At 50.2% G+C, this 25,294-nt stretch overlaps 1 protein-coding gene across 1 annotated transcript in view; it reads right to left on the bottom strand.

The window, feature by feature from the left end:
* IQCH (IQ motif containing H) overlaps positions 1-25,294 on the bottom strand; it is a 1,013,078-nt gene that overhangs the window by 442,665 nt on the left and 545,119 nt on the right. Inside the window, exon 12 of the mRNA XM_086958009.1 lies at positions 21,602-21,777. Within this exon, the coding sequence (XP_086814135.1) occupies positions 21,602-21,777 (176 nt within the window). The remainder of the gene's footprint in view (positions 1-21,601; positions 21,778-25,294) is intronic.

Below are 25,294 nucleotides of genomic sequence, written 5' to 3'. Positions count from 1 at the left end.
TGAGGTACAACTACTTTATTGACCTCTCGAAGGTCGATGATGAAGCGGTACGCCTTCTCATCTCCCTCTCCTTGTTTCTTTATGATGGGTAAGATAGGACTGTTGCAAACATTGCTAACCACTTCCTCTACCACTCCTGCGTCTATCAGGGACTGAATAATCTTCACCAATGCCTTCTCGCCCTCGGGCGATATCCGATATTGTGGGAGTTTCGGGAGTATTGCGTCCTGTCGAACAGTTATGTGCACTGGGTCAATCATCATGCGTCCTACGTCCGAATCAGTCTTGGCCCACAGATACGGAGGTAGAGCGTCAAGTAGGGACGAGTCAGTGTCAGTGATGGAAAACATGCGTCGGGAAGGACAATGTCTGAGTAGAACCGGGTTGTCATACAGAAAGAATCGAACCCCGTCTTGTGAACATCTAATGGTGGCTCGGAATTGTTTTAGCAAGTCAAGTCCCATAATGGCATCAGGGGTATTGGAAGAAAGCAAAAACGTTGTGTCAGTGGTGTTGTTCTCTAGGTCAAAGGAGATCGGTGTGGACAAAGGGTTAGTGGAGGGCGTTCCATCGAAACCTATCGATGTTACAAGTGAGCCAGACAAGGGTGCCCATGGAATCAGTCGTTTAGATAACGCACTACGTGTTGCGCCAGTGTCTACCAGGAACGGAGACTTTGTACCAAGGACCTTAGCGGTGACATAAGGACCTTGCTGGTCAACATAGAGCTCGACTGGATCCCTCCCTTGCCCTAGGCAGTCCTATGCGAAGTCGTGAGTGTCGTCGCAGTCAGACTGTTGGTACTGGTTCTGTCGGGGACGGTCAAACGTATTCGGTCTGCCTGATCTGTCGTTATTCGTATCATTTGTGGACCCTCGCCCCTGACCTCTATTTCTCGGACCACCCGCTACGTCTCGGGGGTCCCTATTCTTATTCATCACCAACAAAACCGGAGACTGGGATTTCCAGTGGCCGAATCCCTTGCAAAATGCGCATTGGTCTGCACTAATGTCTTTACGTCCAACATGGGGTGCAGGAGTACGGTCTTTAGGGGGTGGGTTCCTAGGGGCATTCGTTTGGTAATTTCCCTTGTACTGCTCTCGTCCTAAAGTCACCCCTTGCAACTGCGCAATCATCACCCTTTCCTTCAAGTCCTTTTTCTTTCTCTCCGTCGCTCTGTCATTCTCGTTTTTCTGATGCTCGTAATATTGAGCCATCTGGAGGATTGCCGCAGGTTTGGAGGCTGCCTGTGGAGTTGTGGGTTGGGCGAACCGGAATAACAGGCGGGGAGGCCGAATATAGTGAGCTATGGTCAGTGGATTTTATTGTAAGCTAGTAGAGCACAATAGTCTTTCGTAACAGAGGTGAATGAATGATTCCCGGTTGGAAGTGCAGGGCTGGGTGGGCTCGGATGAACGTTAGGCGCCGTGGGGTGTAGTCCTCTGCTGGGCTGATGTCGTCTTGGTAAATGCCGGACACTGGTACTCCTCGGAGGTATACAGGGGAGAGAGAATACAGGGGGTTAGTCCAGTTCAGCAAGGACTATTGAGTACTTCCACAAGCACCGGGGAGTGAAGGAATCGGAAAGCGAGCGTGGGGAAGGGCCGGTAGGGTAGGAGGGGACAAACGAGTAAGAAAAGGAATGGGAAGAGGGTGTTGGCTGTGTCAGGGATCAGTGCGCGGGAGTATATACAGTGCCAGTGATACTTCTCTATCTCTATAGCGAGTGCTGAGTGCTCGTGAGGGTCTCTATACAGTATTTACAGTTATATACAAGGGAACACGGAGAAAGGATAGTGGGTACTCACGTGCCCCGCCGAAACTCTCGTCCGAGTTGCGGCCGCTCTCCAGCCACCTCCTGACGCCTCCACCAGTATTCCGACCAAACGTCCTCTTCCTCGTTCTCCTCTCCGCTCTCCTTCTCCGCTCCGCTCTCCTTCTCCGCTCCGCTCTCCGTCAGGGGTTCCACGCCTACCGCTGTCTCCTGCCACGAGTCCGCTGGTGGGAACGCCTCTCCTTCCTTCCAGACGGCTTTTCTCTGTTCCGGGCTGGTTTCTGTGGAAGCGCTTCCGGGTTCGGAAGGGGTTGTTTCCGGGTCCTCTACTGGTGCTTCACTTCCGGGGTCATGTGCGACCGCTTCCGGTTCTTCGGTCTCGGGGTTTGTTGTCGATTCCTGTGGGTGAAGAGAAAGAGGGGAAGCCTGATGTGGAAGGGACGCTGTACGCCCCATTATTGAGGGGAGGGACCCCTGTCTTGGACGCCGTCCCGGAGAGGTAGGGACGACTGCTTCTCCACATCCCCTTTCCCTAGCTGTCTTACTAGTAGGGCTTGATGGAGGTGGATAACGAGAGAGGTAATCAGCATTGCCCTGTTCCAGTCCCTTTCGGTGTAGCGTTTTGAATCGGAAGGGCTGTAGAGAGAGAAACCACCGAAGGACTCGGTCGTTGTGGCCCCGGTTGCGGGCCATCCATTCTAGTGGGGCATGGTCAGAATACAAGAGGAACTCACGTCCCTCTAAATAGTACCGAAGACTATCCACGGCCCATTTAATCGCTAGGGCCTCCTTTTCAACAACTGCATAGTTCAGTTCACGTGGGAAGAGCTTCCTGCTGAGGTACAGGATCGGTTTTTCGACCCCTGTCGGATCCTTCTGTGACAGGACAGCCCCCAAACCCTGATCGGAGGCGTCTGTCTGCAGGATGAAAGGTTGTCTATAATCAGGGCTGATTAGCACTGGTTTGGAAAGCAGGGACTGTTTGAGTAGGTCAAAGGCTTGTAACAGCAGGGGAGTGGGATGATGTAGCTTCGCTTCTGTTCTAGTGGCCTTCTTCAACAGGTCGGTCAATGGGGCTGCGGTTTGGAAAAAGTTGGGGATAAATCTCCTGTAATACCCCAGCAACCCGAGAAAGGCACGAAGTTCCTTTCGGGTGTGAGGGAAGGGTATGGCCTGAATGGCCTTGATCTTATTGTCTTGGGGACGGATGACCCCTTCCCCCAACAGATATCCCAAGTATTTCACGCTTTGGGCCGCCAAGGTGGTCTTGGCGGGGTTGATGGTAAAACTGTGTTTCCCAAGGGAGTTTACTACAGATTGTAAATGGTGTAGATGTTGTTCCCAACTGTCACTATAAATGACTATATCGTCTAGGTATGCCCCTGCATAACTTGAATGGGGTCGTAATACAAGGTTCATAGCCCTTTGAAATGTCGCCGGGGCTCCGTGAAGCCCGAAGGGCATTACCCTGAAGTGGAACAAGCCCTCAGGGGTTGAAAACACAGTTTTTTGGCTTATCTTCTTGTTTTAAAGGGATCTGCCAATAACCCTTGCACAAGTCAAGGGTGCTTATATACTTGGCTTTGCCTATGCGCTCCACCATCTCATCTACGCGAGGTAGGGGATAGGAATCGAAAGCAGAGATCTTGTTCACCTCTCTGAAATCGATGCAGAATCGAGTAGAGCCATCGGGCTTGGGAACTAGAACGATGGGTGGATTCCAGCTGCTGCTGGAGGGTTCTTTGATGCCCATCTTCAACATCTGGTTCGTCTCTTCTTTTATGACGGCTCGGCGTGCTTCAGGGATACGGTAGGGTCTTTGTCTCACTGTTTTCCCTGGTTCTGTGTGGATTGCATGTTCCACTATGGTGGTGTGTCCCGGTAGGGACGAGAAAACTGATTGTACAGAGGACAAGACACGTCTGAGGTCCTGTTTGTTCCTTTCAGGGAGGTCTTTGTCTATGCACCCTTCAAAAGGAATGGATGGAGTGCTCATCAGGACAGGGCGGGGCCCCTTCCACTTTTTCAGGAGGTTTATATGGTAGATCTGTGTGATCCCTCGGGTGGAGTCCGTATCGATGTCGTAGGTGACAGAAGTCACCTGTCTTATGACGGGGAACGGGCCCTGCCACTGCCCTAATAGCTTATGGTCGGAAGAGGGCAAGAGTAACAACACCAGGTCCCCAGGGTTAAACGAGCGGGCCTTGGTTCCTTTGTCATACTGCTGTTTCTGTGACCTGAGCTGCCACCATGTTCTGTCGCACGATCTCCCTGATTTGTCCTAAATGGGTTCGGAGATTATCTACATACTCAGGGAGGGGATGGGTTCGGTCGGGTTCAGCTTCCCAGGCCTCGCGAGCCATGTCTAACAGGGTCCTGGGGGCTCGTCCATATAGCAACTCATATGGTGAGTACCCGGTACTGCTTTGCACCTTACAGCGGATGGCGAAAAGGGCAAGGGGAAGCATCTCCTCCCACCTTTTGCTCTCGAGGCCCAGGAGTTTCTTGAGGGTGGTTTTCAGGGAGGCGTTATAACGCTCCACCAACCCGTCTGTCTGGGGGTGGTACGCCGAAGTTCTTATTTGTTTGATACCCAGATGGGCGCATACTTGGCGCATGAGGGAGGAGACAAAAGGCGTCCCTTGATCTGTTAAGATCTCGCCAGGGAATCCTACTCTAGTGAAGATGGAGATGAGGGCCGTGGCTATGTTTTGGGTTTTGGGTTGTTTCAATGGGACGGCTTCCGGGAACCGGGTGGCATAGTCCACTAACACCAGAGCGTACCTACACCCAGTCCTAGAGGGTAGTAAGGGTCCTATAAGGTCCATACCCACTCTGGAAAAAGGGACATCAATAAGAGGAAGGGGCTGGAGAGGAACCCTTGGGGGACGATACCGGCTGTTTCTCTGGCAAACCGGGCACTCCCTGCAATACTGTTTTATTTGCCCGTGTACGCCCGGCCAATAGAACTTCTCTAGGATTGTTTGCCCCGTTTTTTCGTCACTAAAATGCCCTCCCAGTAAGTGGCTGTGGGCCAGAAACAGTACTTTGTCCCGAAACAATCCAGGGATAACTAGCTGGGGTGGGAGCTGAGGCCCCCCTTTTCTGTACAGGAGTCCATTCTTTCGGAAAAAGTAAGGACCTACTTTTAGTGGGTCCTCATTGTCCAGGGCACTGTTCCAGGCTTCTTGCAACACCGGATCTTCTTGCTGGGTTGCGCGGAATTCCCTATCGGTTTCCCACGGATGGATGTCTACTTGAGCCGGGAAAGCACTGGTAAAGTCCCTTTTTTCTCTCTTCTTTTGATTCTTGGTCTTGCACGGTTTCGACGGAGAGTCTACAGAAGGAAAAACATGGGGAAACGGGGCTTCCGCCCACCATTTCTTTAGGGAGTCTGTAGTGTCCTGAAGGAGGTGGGGGAGACCACTGTAGTCGCTACCCAGGATGGCTTGTTCAGGGAGATTGGGAACCAAACCAACGGTTAACATACTTCCTTCATCTGAGGGGTGTTGCACCCGTACTCTGGTCGTCGGATAACTCCTGGTATCGCCGTGGACACATTTGATAGCGACTGTTCCTGTCACTGGTCCGACAGGTTGAGGTAGTTCCTGGGGTCGTAGAATGCTATGCCGGCAACCCGTATCGGCTAGCGCCATCATTCGGTGCCCATCAATCCGTACCGGACAGCGAAAAGGCGGCGGGGTGACTTCAGTGGTGAGACAGACATAGTTCCTGGCAATTCCTATGTCCATGGGCTCTTCCTTTTGAGGACACACACGAGCTATATGTCCGTACCCACCGCAGTGATAACACTGAGGCCCAGGTGGGTTGGGCCGAGGCATAACAGGGTAGGGCAACAAGGGAACTGGATCCGGTCTTCTGGCCACGGGAGGTGGTCTTTGGGGACGGGAATGGCCGCCATGTGGGATGCGCGGATGCGGTTCCTCCCTGTTTCGCTGTGATTCCTGGGCTCTGCTGTAGGCACTGGCAATCTCCACAGCACTATCAAGAGTTAGGCGGGCGTGTTGTCGCACCCACTTTTTGGTGGCCGGATGTAGGGACGCTAAGTACTGCTCTAAGTATATTTTCGACAGGATGTCCTCCTTGGTGGCTGTGGCAGGTTTCGGCCACCGATTAGCCAAGTCCTGTATACGGAACGAGAGAGCCTGAGGCGTTTCCTGGGGTCCTTCCTTTGCCTGACGCAGACAAACCCTGTATGTTTCGTCATCAATCCCCAGACGCTCCAGAATGCAGGTTTTAATATCATTGTAGGGGGTCTGGCCCTGAATATTGGCCTGCTGGTAGGCTGCCTGCAGCTCACCCGTCAACAGGGGACCCAGGTAGTGGCCCCATCGGTCGGCAGGCCATGCCGCAGCCTGGGCTAGGCGCTCGAAATTTGTGAAGAAATAGTCGGGGTCTTCACCCGACACGTACTTTTGTAAGACCACGGAGGGCAAGGAAGTTACTGGTCTTTGTTGCCCCATGACGGTGGTTAGTTTCTCGAGGGCTTGATCCTGCGCGGTGCCCTGGCCCTTCAGGACATCATGCAGCTGTCCTCTGTCGTCTTCTGCCGTTTTGAGGAAACGTTCCATCATTCTCCCGAGTTGCTCCTGGCTCTCCGCGAGCTGTTGGACTGCGGCCTCCATGCTTCCGGCTGATCCCACTTCTGATGCCACCTGTGGAGTTGTGGGTTGGGCGGACCGGAATAACAGGCGGGGAGGCCGAATATAGTGAGCTATGATCAGTGGATTTTATTGTAAGTTAGTAGAGCACAATAGTCTTTTGTAACAGAGGTGGATGAATGATTCCTGGTTGGAAGTGCAGGGCTGGGTGGGCTCGGATGAAGGTTAGGCGCCGTGGGGTGTAGTCCTCTGCTGGGCTGATGTCGTCTTGGTAAATGCCGGACACTGGTACTCCTCGGAGGTATACAGGGGAGAGAGAATACAGGGGGTTAGTCCAGTTCAGCAAGGACTATCGAGTACTTCCACAAGCACCGGGGAGTGAAGGAATCGGAAAGCGAGCATGGGGAAGGGCCGGTAGGGTAGGAGGGGACAAGATGAGTAAGAAAAGGAATGGGAAGAGGGTGTTGGCTGTGTCAGGGATAAGTGCGCGGGAGTATATACAGTGCCAGTGATACTCCTCTATCTCTATAGCTAGTGCTGAGTGCTCGTGAGGGTCTCTATACAGTATTTACAGTTATATACAAGGGAACACGGAGAAAGGATAGTGGGTACTCACGTGCCCCGCCGCAACTCTCGTCCGAGTTGCGGCCGCTCTCCAGCCACCTCCTGAGGCCACCACCAGTCTTCCGACCAAACGTCCTCTTCCTCGTTCTCCTCTCCGCTCTCCTTCTCCGCTCTGCTCTCCGTCAGGGGTTCCACCCCTACCGCTGTCTCCTGCCACGAGTCCGCTGGTGGGAACGCCTCTCCTTCCTTCCAGACGGCTTTTCTCTGTTCCGGGCTGGTTTCAGTGGAAGCGCTTCCGGGTACGGAAGGGGTTGTTTCAGGGTCCTCTACTGGTGCTTCACTTCCGGGGTCATGTGCGACCGCTTCCGGTTCTTCGGTCTCGGGGTTTGTTGTTGATTCCTGTGGGTGAAGAGAAAGAGGGGAAGCCCGATGTGGAAGGGACGCTGTACGCCCCATTATTGAGGGGAGGGACCCCTGTCTTGGACGCCGTCCCGGAGAGGTAGGGACGACTGCTTCTCAACACTGCCCAACTACTCTTGCTGCCTTGCAGTTTCTGAGAGACTTCCTGCGACAGACCTTTGATGTAGTTCTGGACAAATAGGTGGTGTCCGGTCGCAGAGGTCATGTCCTGGCCACTGTAATCGGAAAACACTGTCTCAAATCGGGAGAAATATTCCGACACGTCTTCCTGGGGTTTCTGGCGACAGGCCGTCACTATCGACCAGTCTACTTTCTTTTCTGGGATCAGGGTTTTCAATTTCTGTACAATTTTGTCTGGGAGTTCTAAAATGGGGTTCAGAGGCTTCTGCCCAGGCTCTCGTTGTCTATCTATGCCATCGAGTTGTGACCAGGTATGTCCGAACAGCTCAAGATGGTCGACTTTCCGGATTTGCTTCCACACATCAGCTGGCAGACATAACCCGAAAAACAAGTCGATGTCAGCTAGAGTCATAATTGTGGAACCTAGGGCTGTACCTAGTTCAGTGTAGAAGGCAGTGGGGTTTTTCCGCAAATCGGGCAGAGATTTTCGGAACGTCAGGATGTCTTGTCGGTCCCATGGTTGGTAAACCCAGTTATACACTACCCTCCCTCTTGCATCTTGATGGTTAACATCATCGTGTGTTCCCTGACCTCATGGGGGGACCCAGTAGGGGGCGGCCTCCCTTATAGGCATCATGGCGCCAGGTTGTTCTATTCGTGGTTCGGTCGTAGGTTTAGCTTCCAACCCTTGTTCAGTGAGGTGGCGGAAAACTTCAAGCGTACGCGCAAGGAGGTCAGTCACATCACACTCGCCCTCGTTCCCGATGTCCACCTTTCTATATAGAGTTGTTAGGCTCTCGGGACCTTTGTCTTGATATCGGTCCTCATAAGCATTTAGGGCATGATAACACAATCGTACGACAAAGTGTCGTCTGTGGCTTCCCGCATATGATTTGAACATATCCATGATGTACTCCTCACTCTCCTTTCGTTCTACTAGTGTCCTGACTACCTTGTCAATCCCTGCTCGCTCATCTTTGCTCAAACTGTTCGTTCTCGTGGAATCTGTCTGTCGGTTCTCAGGGTCATCTAACATTGTTGCTTGTGCTGTAGCTAGTACAAGGTGTTCGGCCAGCACGGAGGCCATGGGGGCCGAGGCCCTGGTGCTACTCTCGTCTGTACTTGGGGGCGGTGGGTGCTGTGCTAGTGGTTGGGAAGGGGCATATGGAGGAGGCATGTAGATGATCGGAGGACCTAATAAGAGATCATCGTTGGCTCGCTGTTTCGAGGGTAATTCAGGGTAGAGCGTAGAGGGCGTTCTAACAGGACACTGACTCGATGTGTCGGACTCTCGTTTCCGCTTGGCTTCCTCTCTCTCCTTAATCTCTTCTTCCAATTTCCTAGCAGCCATATGAGCTGCTTTCCGTAGTTCTTTCTCTAATCTAATCTCGTTTCTTTTCTTACGTTGTTCTGTTTCTTTACGCCACATGCCGAAGCTGTCAAGCATAGTGGGCGTTGTCTTGCTGTTACGAAGAGCTGTTTCTAGCGCGCTTATTTTATCTTCATCGAAGGATCCTATCAGTGGCCACTGACTTTCTTGATCCTTTTTGGTGTATTTATGCCACAGCCTACTATAGGCTATGGCGACTAGTCCATGCTTCGTGTACATGTCCCTATTAGGGGTGCCTTCCAGTGGAGCCGGATGGTTCATCTCTAATAAGCGGTCCGGGCTGACCCAACTAGCAATCAGTGGGGAGAAGATGGGCATGACTGGTTACAACGGGAGACAAAAGTCTGCACTACCTATCTTTTCACTGCTTGCAAAGACTAGACAGAATATCTCTATTCCACGTTATTTGTAAGCAGAGAATACCTCCAAAGGACCAATATCGAACAACCAATGTTCGGACAATCAAACAATCAATGGCGAGAAAGAGATAGGCACGACGGGTTACAACGGGAGACAAAAGTCTGCGTTACCTACCCTTCACTGTCTGCGAAGGAGAATAGGGTACTTTTTCCCCGTTTGTAGACAGAGAATTCTCGAGAGAACAATCCTCGAACAAACAATGTTCGGGCAAACAATCAATCAGTGGGGGAGAAAAATAGGCACGACGGGTTACTACGGGGGACAAAAGTCTGCGTTACCTACCCTTCACTACCTGCAAAGGAAGAGAGAATCTTTCTATTCTTCTCCGTTTGCAGACAGAGAATCTCCAAAGGGAACCAACAATTCGAAGAGTAATACTAGTATTTTCCAAACAATCAAACAATCATTTCGCAATTTTGTCGTGTTACACGACCTTACCCGGACCGCATGGACAGTTTCTTGTCTTCCGAATCCAGCGCCTGATCGTCCTCTATCTTCTGTCGCGGCACTCCTGATGGTTCCCAGTCAGGACCGTAGATCAATCGAGAGAGGTCTGTTCGGAACCAGTGAAGTTCGGATGATCGGCTGTCAGACGAGGGTCTATCGGACAGGAGCTCTCCCGATCGCTGCAGTCGTTCACTTTGTCGTCAGGACCTCTCCCACTGGATCCACGTGTCGCTGATGGGCCCCGCGTTTGGGACGCCAATTGTAAAACAGTAGGGTCCGATTTCGACCAAGAACCCTTCAGTATTTGCCCGGCGTTAGCCGCCTCTTATACCATACGATATTACCAAACAAAGAGGCAGGCGCTGGAGACTGGAAGGCAGGAAACAGGAGTTTATTCCGATGGAACAGAACACATCAAATCAGACAACAGGGTATCTCCTCGAGGTGCTCTAAACGCATCCTTTCGGCCTGGCCCCTTATACACGGGTTTATAGCTTTATTACATAAAACACATTCTTGTCAATGCCTTAATGTACGGAAAAGACATCCTCAGAACCCCCGCTTCAAACCTGTTCCCACACACATTTACAATAGAAGTCCCCACCCCAGTCGCAGTGGGTGATGACCATCCCACAGCGGGATATTCTGCCGATTCCCGGAATGGGTGTATATGATCGGATCTCACGGGGTGGGGGGGCCTTGATCAATCGGGTCCTTTGAGGGGGAAACTTCCTACTGTATGAGGGCAATAGACAGCATCCACAGGGCCAGGTGGTGGCCTGGGAACAAGCAGGACAATCGGGCACAGAGGAAAGGGGGTTTTATCAAAGGGCACGGGATCATGAAAGGAATGGAGGGAGGTGTTGGGCTGGGAACAGGATGGGGTTCCGAGGCAGGGTTGCGCTGAAGAGGGGTTTGTGGCCCAAGCATGTGAGAGCGGGGGCTGTCAAGGCGCGGGGGATGCCTGCGAGGTTAGGAGTGAGAGAGAGAGACGCGCTGGCTATCGGCGGTGGGCAGAGAGGCCATGGCATTCAAAATGGCTGCCGCTTACGCGCACGAATTGGCCTGAAAAGGGACAAGATGGCGCCGATAATGTTGATGCTGCAAACTAGATTTCAACATAACCAGGCAGCCAGAGGCTCCAGCGCCAACGCTAACAACAAGGGCGACAAGGGGCAACCCTGCCTGGTGCCCCTGCGGAGAGCAAAAGATGCAGACACTCGGCCATTGACCGTAACGTTGGCAAGTGGACTAGCATACAGAAGCTTGACCCATCCTATAAATTCAGGGCCAAACCCGAACTTCGTCAACACCGCCCACAGGTAGTTCCACTCGAGGGAGTCAAAGGCCATTGTGGCATCCAAAGACGCCAAAACGGCCGGCTCCCGGAGCGTACGGATCCTCGCCAGGGCCCCATGGAGTCTCCTAAGGTTAAGGGCTGTGTTGCGGTGAGGAATAAAGCCCGACTGATCCGGGTGAACCAATTTGCTAATTGCGCCCACCAGCCGATTGGCCAGTAATTTAGCCAGGATCTTAGGCTCGGCATTCAGCAAAGAAATAGGGCGATACGATCGGCACAGGTCTCTGGGCTTCCCTTCCTTATGTATGACCACAATGGTGGCCAACCTCTGGTCCGGGGGGAGCGCGCCCATCTCTCGCGCCTCCAGGAACATGTCCCGTAAGGGCGGGGCGATGGTGTCAGGTTTTATTTTATAAAGCTCCACCGGGAGGCCGTTAGGGCCGGGTGCCTTGCCGGACCTCAGAGAGCGTATCGCAAGTGCGACCTCATCGGCAGTTATACCTCTATCCATGTCGTCGCGTTCAGTATCCGACAAACACGGAAGGTCCACCTCTCTCAAAAGGGCGTCCGAGTCCGCCTCAGACATCTCAGAAACCGAGGTGTAAACGGACTCGAAGTAATCGGCGAAAACCGTGACTATAGCGCTGGGATCGGTAACAGCCAAGCCGTCCTCCCCCAGCACCTCAGGGACCACCCGGGAGGCCATCTTCTTTTTGTCGAGCCACGCAAAAGGCTTGCCTGCCTTGTCCCCAACATCGTAGATCCTCTCTTGCTGTTCTCTACCCATAGCCTTGGCAGCGTCAGTAACAGTGGCCCGGTACTCCGACTGCTTAAGCGAGAGAGCGTGGAGCAGGGCAGGTGTCGGATCAGTCTCCAATTGGGAGTCAAGATCCTCGATCTCTGATTCTATCCGCACCACATCCTCGTCCCTACGTCTGCGCGCCTCGGCTATTAAGGAGAAGGCCTCGCCTCTCAAGACAGTCTTAAAGGCTTCCCATAGGGATACCGCTGACGTAACCGAGCCCGTGTTTTCAGAAAAGTAGAGCTCAATGGCTTTAGCCAGGAGTCCACGGGTCTTAGGGCTACGAAAGTACCACGGGTTAACCGGCGCCACCCTCTTAGCCACTACGATGTCAAAGTCAAAAGACACCCAGACCGGAGAATGGTCTGAGATACCCCTGGCCATCAGTCGGGCCTCAGAGACAGCCGACGCGTGGGCAGCCAAAGCCAGAATGTAATCAATTCTGGAGAGGCTACCATGTGCTCCGGAGTGAAAGGAGTACTGACGCTGGGTAGGATGAAGAAGCCTCCAGCAGTCAATAAGCCCCATAGTATCCAAGAAGTCGGGAAGCCAGGACTGCGCACTCCGAAGATCTCCGGATGGATGTCTGTCTAAGGTCCCAGAGCCAACCGCATTGAAGTCACCACCAACAATAAGGAAACCTTCGGGCAAACCCAAAATGGCGCCCCCAAGATCCTGAAACGTAGTCGTTTGCAAACCAGGGGGGACGTAAACAGAAACCAAGACTAGGGTACGCCCCTCCCACCTACCCGTTACGTCGACGTAGCGCCCCCTCTCATCAGTCACGCTGGATTCTATCTCAAATGGGAGTGACATACGCACCATGATCCCCGCCCCGCGGGACCCCGAAGAGAACCCCGAATGTGCCACCATCTTGAAACCTTTTCTATTAAGCGCGTGGCACGTGTTCCCTACCAAATGAGTTTCCTGCAGCAGAATGACATCAGGCATGCATCTCTTAAACATTTGTAGTACTACACCTCTCTTAATACGATCCCCCAGCCCATTAACATTCCAACACAGGACATTCAACTTCTTACCCCCCATCGTCAATGTACAGGCCCCTGCCAGCCCTGCAGGGTGGCGTCGCTACAACACAGTTAGCAACATAACAGTTACCTTGCCGTGAAATAGAAAAAAGAAAAAAGAGAACACGTAAAAAACAAACAGCCCATCCACCCCCCACCCTGCACCCCTGCATTAGACTAAAGAGCCCCCCCAACTAGCAGTGTGCCTGTCGCCCCCAGAAAACTACTCTACGAAAAGCCCCTAGAGGAGAAAGGAGTCTATCCTATCCCCCCCGTTTCCCACGTTCATAAAGCGAGGATAGTAACAAAGAATACAGTACTGTGTAACCGACTGCCAGGGCAATCCTATTGTCCGAATAAGGTCCAGAGGATCATTCTATTCCTGATGATCAGGGCCACCAGCTGCCCCCTCCGACTGTTCCTCGGGTTCCTCACGGCGCTGAGGCAAAGTGTCCAGCCAGTCCCCGACGACTTCAGGCATGTCGAAAAACAATGCACGGCCATCATGCTCGATACGTAGTTTCGCGGGGAACAGCATGGAGTACTTCATCCCCAGCTCACGTAGTCTCCGTTTCACGCCCGTGAAGCTTTGCCTCCGCTTCTGCACCGCTTGGGTGAAGTCTGGGAAAAAGTATCGGCATTTTGACATTTCAGCGGCCCACCTCTCCTCGATGCCTGCAGGATAGCGTCCCGGTCCATAAAATTAAACACACGGGCGATGATGGGACGCGGAAGGGCCCCCAGCTTCGGGCGGCCTCCGGGCAGTCGATGAGCTCGCTCAACCGAGAAAAACTTGCTGAGGCCCCCAGGGGCCAGATGGTTCTGGACCAAGTTCTCGACAAAGAGGTCGGTGGCATCCTCCTCGGCCCCCTCCGGAACACCTAAAATTCGGACGTTCTGGCCCCTGGCACGTCCTTCAAAGTCCTCAAGCCTACGAGCAAATAGCGAGTTCGCAGCTTTCAGGTCTCGAACCTCTGATTGCAGATCCGATACGTCTGAGGTCAGGCTCGATGTTTTTATATCAAGTGACTTGACCCGATCATTGGTCTTGCCCTAATCGGCCCTGATCAAGTTGACCTCAATGGCCAGCGTGTCGACCTTATGCGTCAGGACCTCATGTTGCTTGTGCATCTCGGCTTTTATGCCCGCGATGGCGCCCATGACGTCCCGGAGGGTTGGGGCCGAATCATCCGGCGACGCATCTCGATGCATGTCCTTAGGCCTCGCAGCGGCACCGGGTGAGCCCTTTGGGTGGGCATATCGTTCTATGTTGGTGGATTGGGAGTAGGTTGATTTTCTACTGGCCCGGGGCTTCCCTCTGTCGGGTTCACCTTAGCCCGCCATGATAAGCGAGCGTCCACCACGATCGGGAAAACCCCTGGCCCTTGCCGGATCACCAACGCAACGAGCGGTCGCAGCCGTACTCGCCGTTTGTTCAGCACCAACAAACTCCGGAACTCCGCAAGCTTCGCTTCGAGGCGGGGCAGTCACTCTCTTTCCATTCCACTATCATACAGCTGTGTCGCAGTCGCCGGTTCAGGCACGGGCACTGGTCACGTCGTCGTCCCCAAACTTGCACACGGTGTAACTCCACCTAGGGACCTTGGATTTTCAATCGGACAACGAGTCCCGTATCAGCAGCGGTTTCCCAACAATTTCCCACTTTCGTGGAGCAGGATAGACGACAGGATTAATTCGGAGAATCAGAGGGTCTTCGGAGCTCCGAGCTCACGCAGCCATCTTGGTTGCCTGCGAAGCTCCTCCTCTGTCGATAGGCTTTTTTCTTGTATTCTTCAGGGTGATGTTGGAGGATGTCCTCTATTACGTCCCAATGTGCCCTGTTGTAGCGTGATAGGAGTCCAATGGAGTTTGCAAATCTCCCATGTTTGGAATACTGTGCAGCGATCCTTTTACCTGCTGCATCTATCTTTTTGCTCTCCTTAGCTGGTTTGTCACCAGATGTTTGAAAGTTAGCCCTCTACCAGGCTGTTGCCACAACTAGGAAGTCAGGTGGAAGTTGCCCTTTAATGTATGTAGGGTTGACAGGTGAGGGTTTGTAATTTGTGTTGACTCTAGTGTGATGACTCTGGACCTGACAAGATCATTAAAGATATCTTGCGTGTCCCTGAGAAAGCCTTTTAACATTGCAGATATTGTGCCAAACTCTGAGTTGAGGAGAGGGTTTCAAATAAACAATCATCCTGTAAAGGCTTTGTGTGTAGAGGGATCTTGTGGAATGTAGCTGTGCTACCTATAAAGTCATGGGAGGTGGTAATGTCATCAGGGGAGGAGGATTTGGCTGGATAGAGATCTGGATCCATATTTGCAGATGGATCTACATATTATGAATCCCAGGGAGCATCCAGCAGTGGGACGGAATATTGATCTCTTTCCCCCCATCCCCTGTGTCTGAGTGTAGGGAACCTTCAGGTGAGTCTGTTGTGGGGCGAACAGGCGAAAGAGGTGGTGATGGGGGTGGTTTGCAGCAGGCACTGGTGGTGGGCAGATATGCAGTGGGCTTGTAGCCTTGTCTTCTTTTTCTTTGGAGAAATGGGAATCTCTAAATCCTCCTCAATGGACACATTTATTTTTGTTTGTTGAGCCACTGTATGAGATGTTTCGCAATGATAGGGCTAGTCTTCGGGTGTATCCTTATGTGCTTTTGGAGTAAGTCCAACTCTTGCTGGAATCTCTTGAACACTGGTTCTACTGACTTCACAGTATGCTTCGAAAAAGTGTATGTTTTCGGCTCCAAAGTGGATTTCAATACCGGATTTTTTTGGCAGTGTGGTTTCATTTTCTAAAGCTGCTTTTTTAGATGCCGAGGTGAAATGGTGTTTCGATTGAGAAGTTTTTCAGCTCTGAAGGACGGCTGGGGTCCAATCTAATAGGCTGTGGGTGGGGACATGCTGCTGTTTTTTCGGGGCAAGCAGAGGCAATGCAAGTCCGAAACAGATGGCTTGATGGCAGTGGCGGCCCAACACCAGTCTTTGGTCAATCAGTGGGAGGTAGACAACGCTCTGTAGCGAGGTGTTGTGTTCGGGGTGGAGGGGGCACAGTACTCATGGGTTGTCCTGGAGTGATATATTGCATCTCTATGTTTGAACCAGAGCTTTCTTCAGGAGAGAATGTGCCCCCGTCAGCAGCAGATGGATGGGCCTGTACCTCCTGTTCTAGATCTTCTGAACCGAAGAGGTCTGGTGGGTCCTTGGCTGGACGTTGAGAAAGCTCTAAACATCAAGCTCTTCGGTCTCACAGAGTACTGTTTGTTCAAAAAGACCTGCAGGCCTCACAGGTACTTCATCGTGCTCGGGGGAAAGGCCCAAGCTACACACCTGGTGGAGATCGGTGCGTTGAAACTTGGCATGAGAACGAGGACAAAAATGGAAAGGCGTCTGTTTTATCACCGAGTGGACGTTTCTTGGAGGGAAAGCCAAATAGGAATTACACCCCGAAGGGTGAAGGCCAAAGAAGACCGTAGACGACTCGAGTCATCTGAACTAATTCAACGTTGATGTACTTAACTAGTGTAAAGAGTTAAATCTGTGATCAAAACAATACCGATGATATTGAAGGAAAGTAACCAACAATGGCGTCGTACCGGAGAAGACATACGAACCAGACGTGATAAAAAAACAACTTAACAATGGAGTCGAGGTCCATGCGCATTGCAAGCAAGAGGAGGACTCACTATACCTTGTGACTCGAAAGACTTGCTTATAAGAAAATCAGCTTGCACACAACCGAGTCCAACACTAGATAGCGGGATTATGCTAAGCATGTGTATCTACAGCCACAGGTGCTCCAAACATATCTTTGTTTCTCCTCGTTTTTTTCTCATTCTGCAGCACACTTTGGCCTGTGCCCAGATCCCGCACCCAACCCCTCGAGGGTGATTGAGCACAAGGTCTAGTTGTCATTTTAAGTAAGGCACACCTACTGACTTTGTCAAGAGATCTGAACACCAAAATATAACAAGCATTGGCAAAGCCGATTGTCAATGTGTTTTAGCCATGTTTTACACAAGGGTGGCTGGGGTTCAGCAAGGCTAACAGTTAATGGGCATAAAGGAGAGTGCTGTGGAGAGAGAGTGGAGTGCTGTGGAGTGGATTGTTGCATCTTGGAGTGTCATGGAGTGCAATGGAGTAAATTGGAGTAGAGTGGAGTGGCTTAGAGAGGGGTGTCATAGAATGGCACAGAGAGGAGTGGCATAGAGTGTTGTGTAAGGAGTAGAGTTGAATAGAGTGGAGGGGCATAGAGTGGAGTAGAGTGCGCTAGAGTGGCATAGAGTGGAGTGGTATAGATTGTCGTAGAGTGTTGTGTCCCAGAGTGGAGTAGATTGGAGTAGAGTATCATTAAATAGAGTAACAGAGTGCCATGGCGTATTGTGGAGGGAGTAGAGTGTTGTACATTGGAGGGGTGTAGAGTAGTGTCGTGGAATGGCAAAGAGTGGAGTAGAGTGACGTAGAATAAGCATAGAGTGTCGGAGAGTAGAGTGGCATGGAGTGGCACAGAGGGAGTTGCGTGGAGTGTCGTAGAGTGGAGTGTCCTAGAGTGGAGTGCCATAAAGAGGAGTGGAATAGAGTGGAATAGAGTGTTCTGGAGTGGAGTAGGTTGGAGTTGTGTGTCATAGAGTAGATTGGAGTAAAGTGGTTTGTAGTAAAGTGGTGTGGAGTGGTGTAGAGTGAGTTATTTAAACTGTCGCAGAGTGGCATAGAGTGGAGTAGAGTATTATGAGTGGAGTGGCATTCAGAGGAGTAGAAGGCCGCAGAGTGGAAACGTGTCAAGTGGAGCAGAGGGGAGTCGCGCAGAGTGAAGTAAAGTGTCATAGTGTGTCCTGTCCTAGAATGTTGTGTCGTAGAGTGGAGTGGCATGGCGAACAGTGGAGGGGCATGTTGTAGAGTAGAGTGGCATAGAGTGGAGTGGCGTGCCATAGAGTAGAGTGGAGTGGCATAGCGGAGAGTGGCATGTCCTAGATTAGATAAGAGTGGAGTGTTGTGGAGTGGGGTGTATTAGAGTGGAGTGGTGTGTCGAATAGTGGACTGGAGTGGCGTAGTGCGGATCAGAGTGGTGTCGAATAGAGGAGCATAGAGTGGAGTAGAGTGTTGTGGCGCAGTGTGGAGAATGCAAGGTGTGGTAGTGCACTGCCAGTCCAGACAACATATTTTCAATTTAAAGTGCCCTTATATTTGCACAAACATACAGTTTTACTAATAAAAGTATACAGTGCACAAATAATAATGTGAGAAAATTGTATTGCCTAGTGTATTGATTTGTTCTCATTGTATACAAATATTTGTTTGCATCACACTTCAGAATAACAAAAAAGTGCCTAATTTGTGCTTTCCTAATTCTGATATATTCTGAAATATCTCCACTGTTCATTTACAGACATTTAAACTTTGCTGTGTTTTAAAAAGAACAATTTCCTTTAACAGCAAGATTGTCACCTAAATCCTCTCAGTTTCAAGTCAGAGAAAGAAATGTAATCGCCAAGCTCCCTCAGGAGACAAAGCTTGACATTTGACCTCCATCTTTCAATGCACAGCAAATATGACAAGGAAAGAACAAGATTTAAAGGCCTGTTTACAGAGAGCACTCGTGGAAGAATACAGCAAAAAGGCACAGCTTCATGGGAGGGCTGAACTCAAGGTGGACAGCCTAAAACAAATATATCCAGCAACTGTGACTTACAAAATAGAAAGCCAATGGTAAGCTATAAGTGGAATACATTCCCAGGGAGGCTTTCAGAATGTCCTTACGACATTGTTAGCAAACCGATTAACTGTGATGTCTGGTAGGTTTTGACCTAAAAAGTGAGTCAATTGGATTTAAGAATAAATCAGGATATCAACATTATTAAAGCACAAGTATTGCCTTTGTTAAAATATGTCCAATAATTACAATGACGTATATTTTTCCAATAATTCACACAGAGCAATGTTTAATAGAAGTGATTGCCATAAAAATGTAATAAAATGTAACTCGAAAAAACCACCAGCATTTCTTTTAGTCTTTTTTTTTTTTTTTCGTTTCAAGCTGCAAAGTGCAGCCACAGAAACCACCACAGCGGGGCTCTGCACTCCAGCTGAAGGGCATAGAATTCCAGCAAGAAGTGTTTTTAAAAATATGGTAAACTCTCCAGGGGTCATGGATTTAATGGCCCAGGAGACTTAGGGCTGGATTCAGAGTTTGGCAGACAGGGTTACTCCGTCACAAACGTGATGGATATGCCGTTCGGCAAATTACAATTCCATTATATCCTATGCAACTTGTAATACGGCGGATGGAATATTCGTCATGTTTGTGACGGAGTATCCCATCCACCAAGTTCCAAATCATGCCTTTAATGTTTTTTTATGTTCTAACGGGCTGCTGCATTCCCTGCAAACTCTCCCTACCCACAACTGCATTACAAAATGCTTGTTGGTGCCCCTGCCCCTTCTAGCAACATCAGCAGGCTACACATTTCTTTTAAAAGAGCCATTAAGACATCAGCAGGCAAAAAAAAAAAGTCTGGAAAGAGCCTTTGTAGGGCATATGGGGCGCTCCAATACGGAGCAATGAATAATAAATGAGCTCCTCCTGCCGCTCATTTATTATTAATTTTGGATTTTATTTTGGTTGTCCCGGTGCCCATATGCATATTTTTTGTTGGGGGCTTCAGGAGGAGCACCAGGGTCTCCACGGGCTTGCCAGCACCCATCCTTGGAGAAGTGTGGCTCAATGGTTAGAGCGGCAGACCCTGATGCAGAGGTCTAGCCCGGGACCAGGGTTCAATTCCCCGCCTCGGCGGGTCTTGGGCTCAAAATTCCACGGACCTGATCATTCTCGCCTCGGTGCCTATTCCAATCATGGAGTCCCACTCTGCAACTCTGGGCAATAGCTTGCTTAATCTCCACAACGGCCCCCACAACGCTAAGGATGCCTGGCCTCCACCTTGGGGGTGCCCAGGAGTGGACGCCTCACAGGGAAAGCCAGGATGGGTTCCACAGCGGTATTCGTACAAGCGCCTTGAGACCCTTGCGGGTGAGTAGTGCGCTATACAAGTATCAATTTACATCCTTCAAAGTGTTTCCCTAGTTTGTGGTGTACGTGAGACCTTCACCACGGACTGGGGAAAGAATTTGAAACTCAGAACTATTTCTGACATGAGGATTCTTGCTTGAACAGAAATACCAGACAGCTTCCAACCTAAAAAAGACAGCTTTATAGTTTTGAAATTTACCAGATATATGGACAAGTCTACAACCTCTTAGGTTCTCACATTGTAAAAAAGCCTTAAAAAGGCCCCAGGGCTGCAGGCCGCAATGGGCCAAAACACCTGTTGGTTGATCTCCCTCAGGATGTTCTTTATTGTTTGCGTAGAATCAAGCACGAATAAAAGTGAACATCGTCAAATCATCGTCTGTATACAGTTTTTTTTTTAGAGAAAAGTGAGTATTATTATCTTTGTTTTATATACTATATAAAAATATACTAATTTTAATATTTAAGATTTGGATGTAACTATCCCCATCTTAGGAAAAATCTGTTTTGTATAGAGCACATCATAACTCACGAATTTCAAGGCGCTCTTGTTTATGCTAATGAAGTAATCAGTACATATGAGAGAGCACTTTGAAAGTGAGGATGGGCGCTATAGAAAAGGAAACCTACTTAATAGAGCACATCCTGAGCTCAGGTATTTCAAGGCGCTCTCATATATACGAGAGTGCCTTGAAATGCGAGAGCTCGGGATGGGCATTGTAAAAAAAACACTTTTTCTGCACAGCGCACATACTGAGCGCATATATTTCAAGTCGCCCAACTACTAATAAATTCCACCAGCCAGAAGAGATTTGTTATGGGCACCACCAATCCAGGTTAGGTTCAGGACTAGAGTGACTAATGCTATCAGAAGCCAACTGCTTCCGAACACCCTTGTAAACCTCTGAAACAATGGAACAGGGATCTGGTGGCAGGCTGATCCTCGGACTGGAAATAGGGAGAGACCAGCAAGGGGGTAATAGGGAGCAGAAAGATAGCCATATCTGAACTCCACAGCAGCAGTGCCTTCTAACAGTAAAGCAAAAGAAGTAGAAATGGAAACACTGCCATTCCCAAAGACTAGACTTTGCATAAGGCCATTAAATCAATGTAAGTATGGTCTTAGCTTTGGGTCCCTTAAAGAGTCACCCTGCATTTCGGATCATTCGCCGTTTGTCAAAGGAAGGCTGGGTGCCCCCTCCCTCTCTCTCTCTGCATACAGAGGTGTTGCATTTTACCAAGAGAGTTAAAGCTTAGAAGTGAATAAAAGGCCCAGTTTGCAGAATCCCGGCTAGTTCAACCTGTCTCAGCCCTTGGAGTAATAATGTTGGGCTGGGAATTTCTCTCCAGTGGATGTTGGCCGAGAAAGTCTTGCAGGTGAACCGTCGGGCACAAGACAGGTCCCCGCGTTCTCCTCGCCTGGGGGGTGGGAATGCTCTTTCAGGAGCTGGACTTCAGTGACGCACATCCTAAGGACCTCCCCCGTCCCCACACCGCTCAGTCAGAGCTGAAACCCTCCAGCGGGAGCTGGATTCCCCCAGACTCTAAGCAGTCGTCTCATCAGCAAAGCCGTTAAATTTGCAATAATATTTCACTGGTGCGAGTCGGAGCGTTGCAAGTGATAACATTTTCCAATTTCATTTAACAGCCGCCCGAAGCGTGCAGTAATTAGAGGGCGCACTCACGGGGAAGCTGCTTATCGCCTCGGGGGTGAGGATCTTGAACCGGCCCTGCAGGTCGGCCGCGTCGTCCGGGTTCCCTGACTGGACCGCCGCTTGCAGGCCCAGGAGCTTGGAGTAGTACTGCAGCATCTCGTCGTTCAGCTCCAGGGGGCACACATAGATCACATCCACATTGGGATCTGGAACAGAGAGAGCCTTTGTGTTAATTACATTCTGCTACAGAGCTATACTCACCTCTGTGGACCTATTTCACCCCCAGGTATCCCCTATTCCACGAGCATAGATTCCAGTTTCCCTTGATCCGAGCCCTCAGTCCATCCCTGGCCCTACTGCCTTAGGGTCCAAAAACCCATACTCAGGAATCCCTGCACCTCTTGACCCTGGGTGTTATCACCCCAACTTTCATCCTCTACAGAGCTCGTCGTCTGTGGGAATCACCATCACGAGCCCCCTGTGCTGCATGTTAGTTCTACTGCGTATCAATGGCTCTAAGGCCCTCTCATGTCACTGCCCGAGGCTCACGCTTTCTGTGGCATGGCTGTCTTTTAACAGCAGTCTGTCATGTGCGTGTCTGCGGGATGCCCTTCCTACTCACTGTATACACTTCTCTGTTGTTCACTGGTCACATAAGTGATTTGCAGCAGCAATAACCTGAAAACTGTGGCCTGGCAGAAGGCAACTCATCTGAAATCTGAAAGTTTAGGATGACAGCCAAACCATCACTCAGAGCTTCAGTCTTCGGGAGCACAGATATAATCACTTTTGTATACTACCCTCCACACCTCCAGAGCGCCACAGGAGTAGGAAATCGTCCTGGATCATTATAACATGGCCCACTAGAATTATGTGACTTTGCACCGGTGGCATTTCTGCATAACCGTAGAGTTGCCGCATTTGACACATAATCCAGCATTTGCTTCATAATCTGCAGATGTTCACAAAAAATAGTTTCTAGCTCAAATAAATGCAGCAACATGTGATGCTCTGCAGTGGAAGGCCATTTGCAAAAGTTGGCTTGCCTCCTTTCAGTTGCTTATTGTGTATTTGGGTGTTAAACTGGTATTAAGGATGGGAAACCTTTGGCTAGACAGTGTTAACCTGTGTAAACATTACAACGTAATTAAGTAATACTATCACAAAATGTGTCGTACTTTTTTCCTTTTGTTGTATAATTTAGTCAACTTTTCTGCATAATTTGGCCTCCCATGCTCCTGCATAATTTCAATGGCATGATTAACTTAGGTACCTGTAATTTATGGCAGAGTAACTCATGGGCCTGCCTTCTGTGACACAGTAACTGATGGACTTGTATTCTGTGGCACAGTAACTAATGGACAGGCATTCTGTGGCATAGTAACTACTTGACTTTCAATCTGTTGCAATGTAACTAATGGACAGGAAGAAATGCGTTACTTACCTGTAACAGCAGTTATCCAGTATTGGTGTCTTTCATAGATTCACATGCCTGAATCATTCCCCGTCGTCAAGACGGGAGCCTCCGGTACATAGAAAAGTAATGTCCTATAGACATACATAGAGAAAATAGGCCTAAGGGCCTCACCTTAGTAGCCTATCCTTGTCCTTATGTAAAAAGGACCAAACTCTTAGAGCCAGCCAATCAGCTATGACCTCCCTCTAGAACCTTCCTGGCAGGAGCCTCAGTCCCTCAGATTTTCGTACGCACCCAGCTAGGTAGGCGTAATACAGTTAGAGAGGGATGTGAGTCCTTCCAGGGGAGGGCGGGAGGGTTGCATGTGAATCTATGAAAGACACCAATACTGGATAACTGCTGTTACAGGTAAGTAACGCATTTCTTATCCAGTATTAGGGGTGTCTTTCATAGATTCACATGCCTGAATCAGAGTAGTTAGCAATACATTATGCACATTTCTGATGTAATGTTGCTATACAGGCATGTCAGATAATACACATATTATCATACAACATTGGAACAATAGCATAAAGCAGAATATCATAAAGATAAAAAATGTGCATACCAGGATGGCGGGATGATGGAAGGCTCACCTCACTGGAATAGATGGCGAAGCACCGCCTGGCCCACTGCTGCATCCTTCTGAAGTTCGATATCCAGGCAGTAGTGCCTGGAGAAAGTGTGCAGTGACTTCCAGGTCGCCGCTCTGCATATGTCAAAGATCGGCACTCCAGAGAACAGTGCTGCTGATGTGGACATCGCTCTGGTGGAATGCGCTGTAACATAATCACTCAAAGGCCGTCCGGCATTGTCATGGCAGAATGCTATTGCTGAGGAGATCCACCTTGAGATGCTTTGTTTCGTGAGAGGCAGACACATTCTCGGTCTGCTGTAGGCCACAAATAGTTGTGAAGATTTTCTGAAAGTCTTAGTTTTGTCTAGGTAGAACTTTAGACACCTCTTGATATCCAAATAATGTAGTGTTCTTTCTGCTGCGGTGGAAGGGTTCGCAAAGAAAGACCGAAGGACTATCGGTTCATTGAGATGAAAGTCTGAAGGCACTTTCAGTATGAATTTAGGATTCGGTCTCAGCACCACCCTGTCCTGTTTGAACTGCATGAATGGTTCCTGAATGGATAGAGCCTGTAGCTCGCTTAATCTCCTGGCAGATGTTAAAGCGAGTAAGAGAGCCGTTTTCCATGAGATGTACTTAATGGATGCTCGATGAATGGGCTCAAAAGGATGCCTCATGAGTTGGTTGAGGACTAAGTTGAGATGCCATTTCGGAGGGACCCTTCGAGGTCTCGGGAAGGATCTATAAAGTCCCTTTAGGAACTGTTTTACCAGTCTGCTGGACCACAGAGAAGGTCCTGTGAAAGCTCTGGTGAACCGTGAGATAGCCGCCAGGTGAACCTTTATGGATGCATGCGCCAGTCCTGACTGTGCCAAATGCAGGAGATATGGCAATATCTGTTCGGGTGTGATATGCAGCGGTTGCAGGCCTTGCTCTGAACACCAAATGCAGAATCTTTTCCATTTGAGAGAGTAGGTTTTGTTGGTACTGTCTGCTCTCGCTTTTGCCAATACGTCTCTGCATTCCTGCGGGATATTCAGGCTACAGAACTCTCTGTGCTCAGGAGCCAGGCCGATAACCTGAGCGATGGCAGGTTCGGATGTTGTACTTGCCCGTTGGACATTGTTAGGAGGTTCGGGTGCTGCCGCAGACGAATCGGTGTCCTGATGGAGAGTCGAAGAAGATCCGAGAACCAGTGCTGTCTCGGCCAGAACGGGGCAATTAGGATCAGGGTACAAGGTTCCGCCTTCATCTTCCTGAGGACCCTTGGGATCATCGGAAACGGAGGAAAAGCATACGCAAACACGCTGAACCAACCGATGGAAAAAGCATTTCCCAGTGACCCTTGTTGGGGATGCCAGCTTGCGTAGTTTGGGCATTTGGCGTTCCCCCTGGTGGCAAACAGGTTGATTCCTGGGACTCCCCATTGAGAGAATATGTGAGTCAGTGCGCTTTCGCTCAGTTCCCACTCGTGGGAGAGGGATCTTTGCCTGCTTAGGGCGTCGGCAATGGTATTGTCCTTGCCTGGTACATAGTCCGCCCTGAGCGTGATTCCATGTAGCACCAGCCAGTTCCAGATCTTCTGCGATTCGCGTGATAGAGTGAGCGAACGCGTTCCTCCCTGTTTGTTGAGATAGTGCATCGTTGTGGTGTTGTCCGTTTTGACGAGCACCTGGGAGTTCTGGATGCG

This window comes from Lissotriton vulgaris, chromosome 2_1 (assembly GCF_964263255.1).
Source record: "Lissotriton vulgaris chromosome 2_1, aLisVul1.2, whole genome shotgun sequence".
NCBI classification, from domain to species: domain Eukaryota; kingdom Metazoa; phylum Chordata; class Amphibia; order Caudata; family Salamandridae; genus Lissotriton; species Lissotriton vulgaris.
The sequence above is the reverse complement of the archived record's forward strand: the minus strand, read 5'-3'. Positions and strand labels throughout refer to the sequence as shown.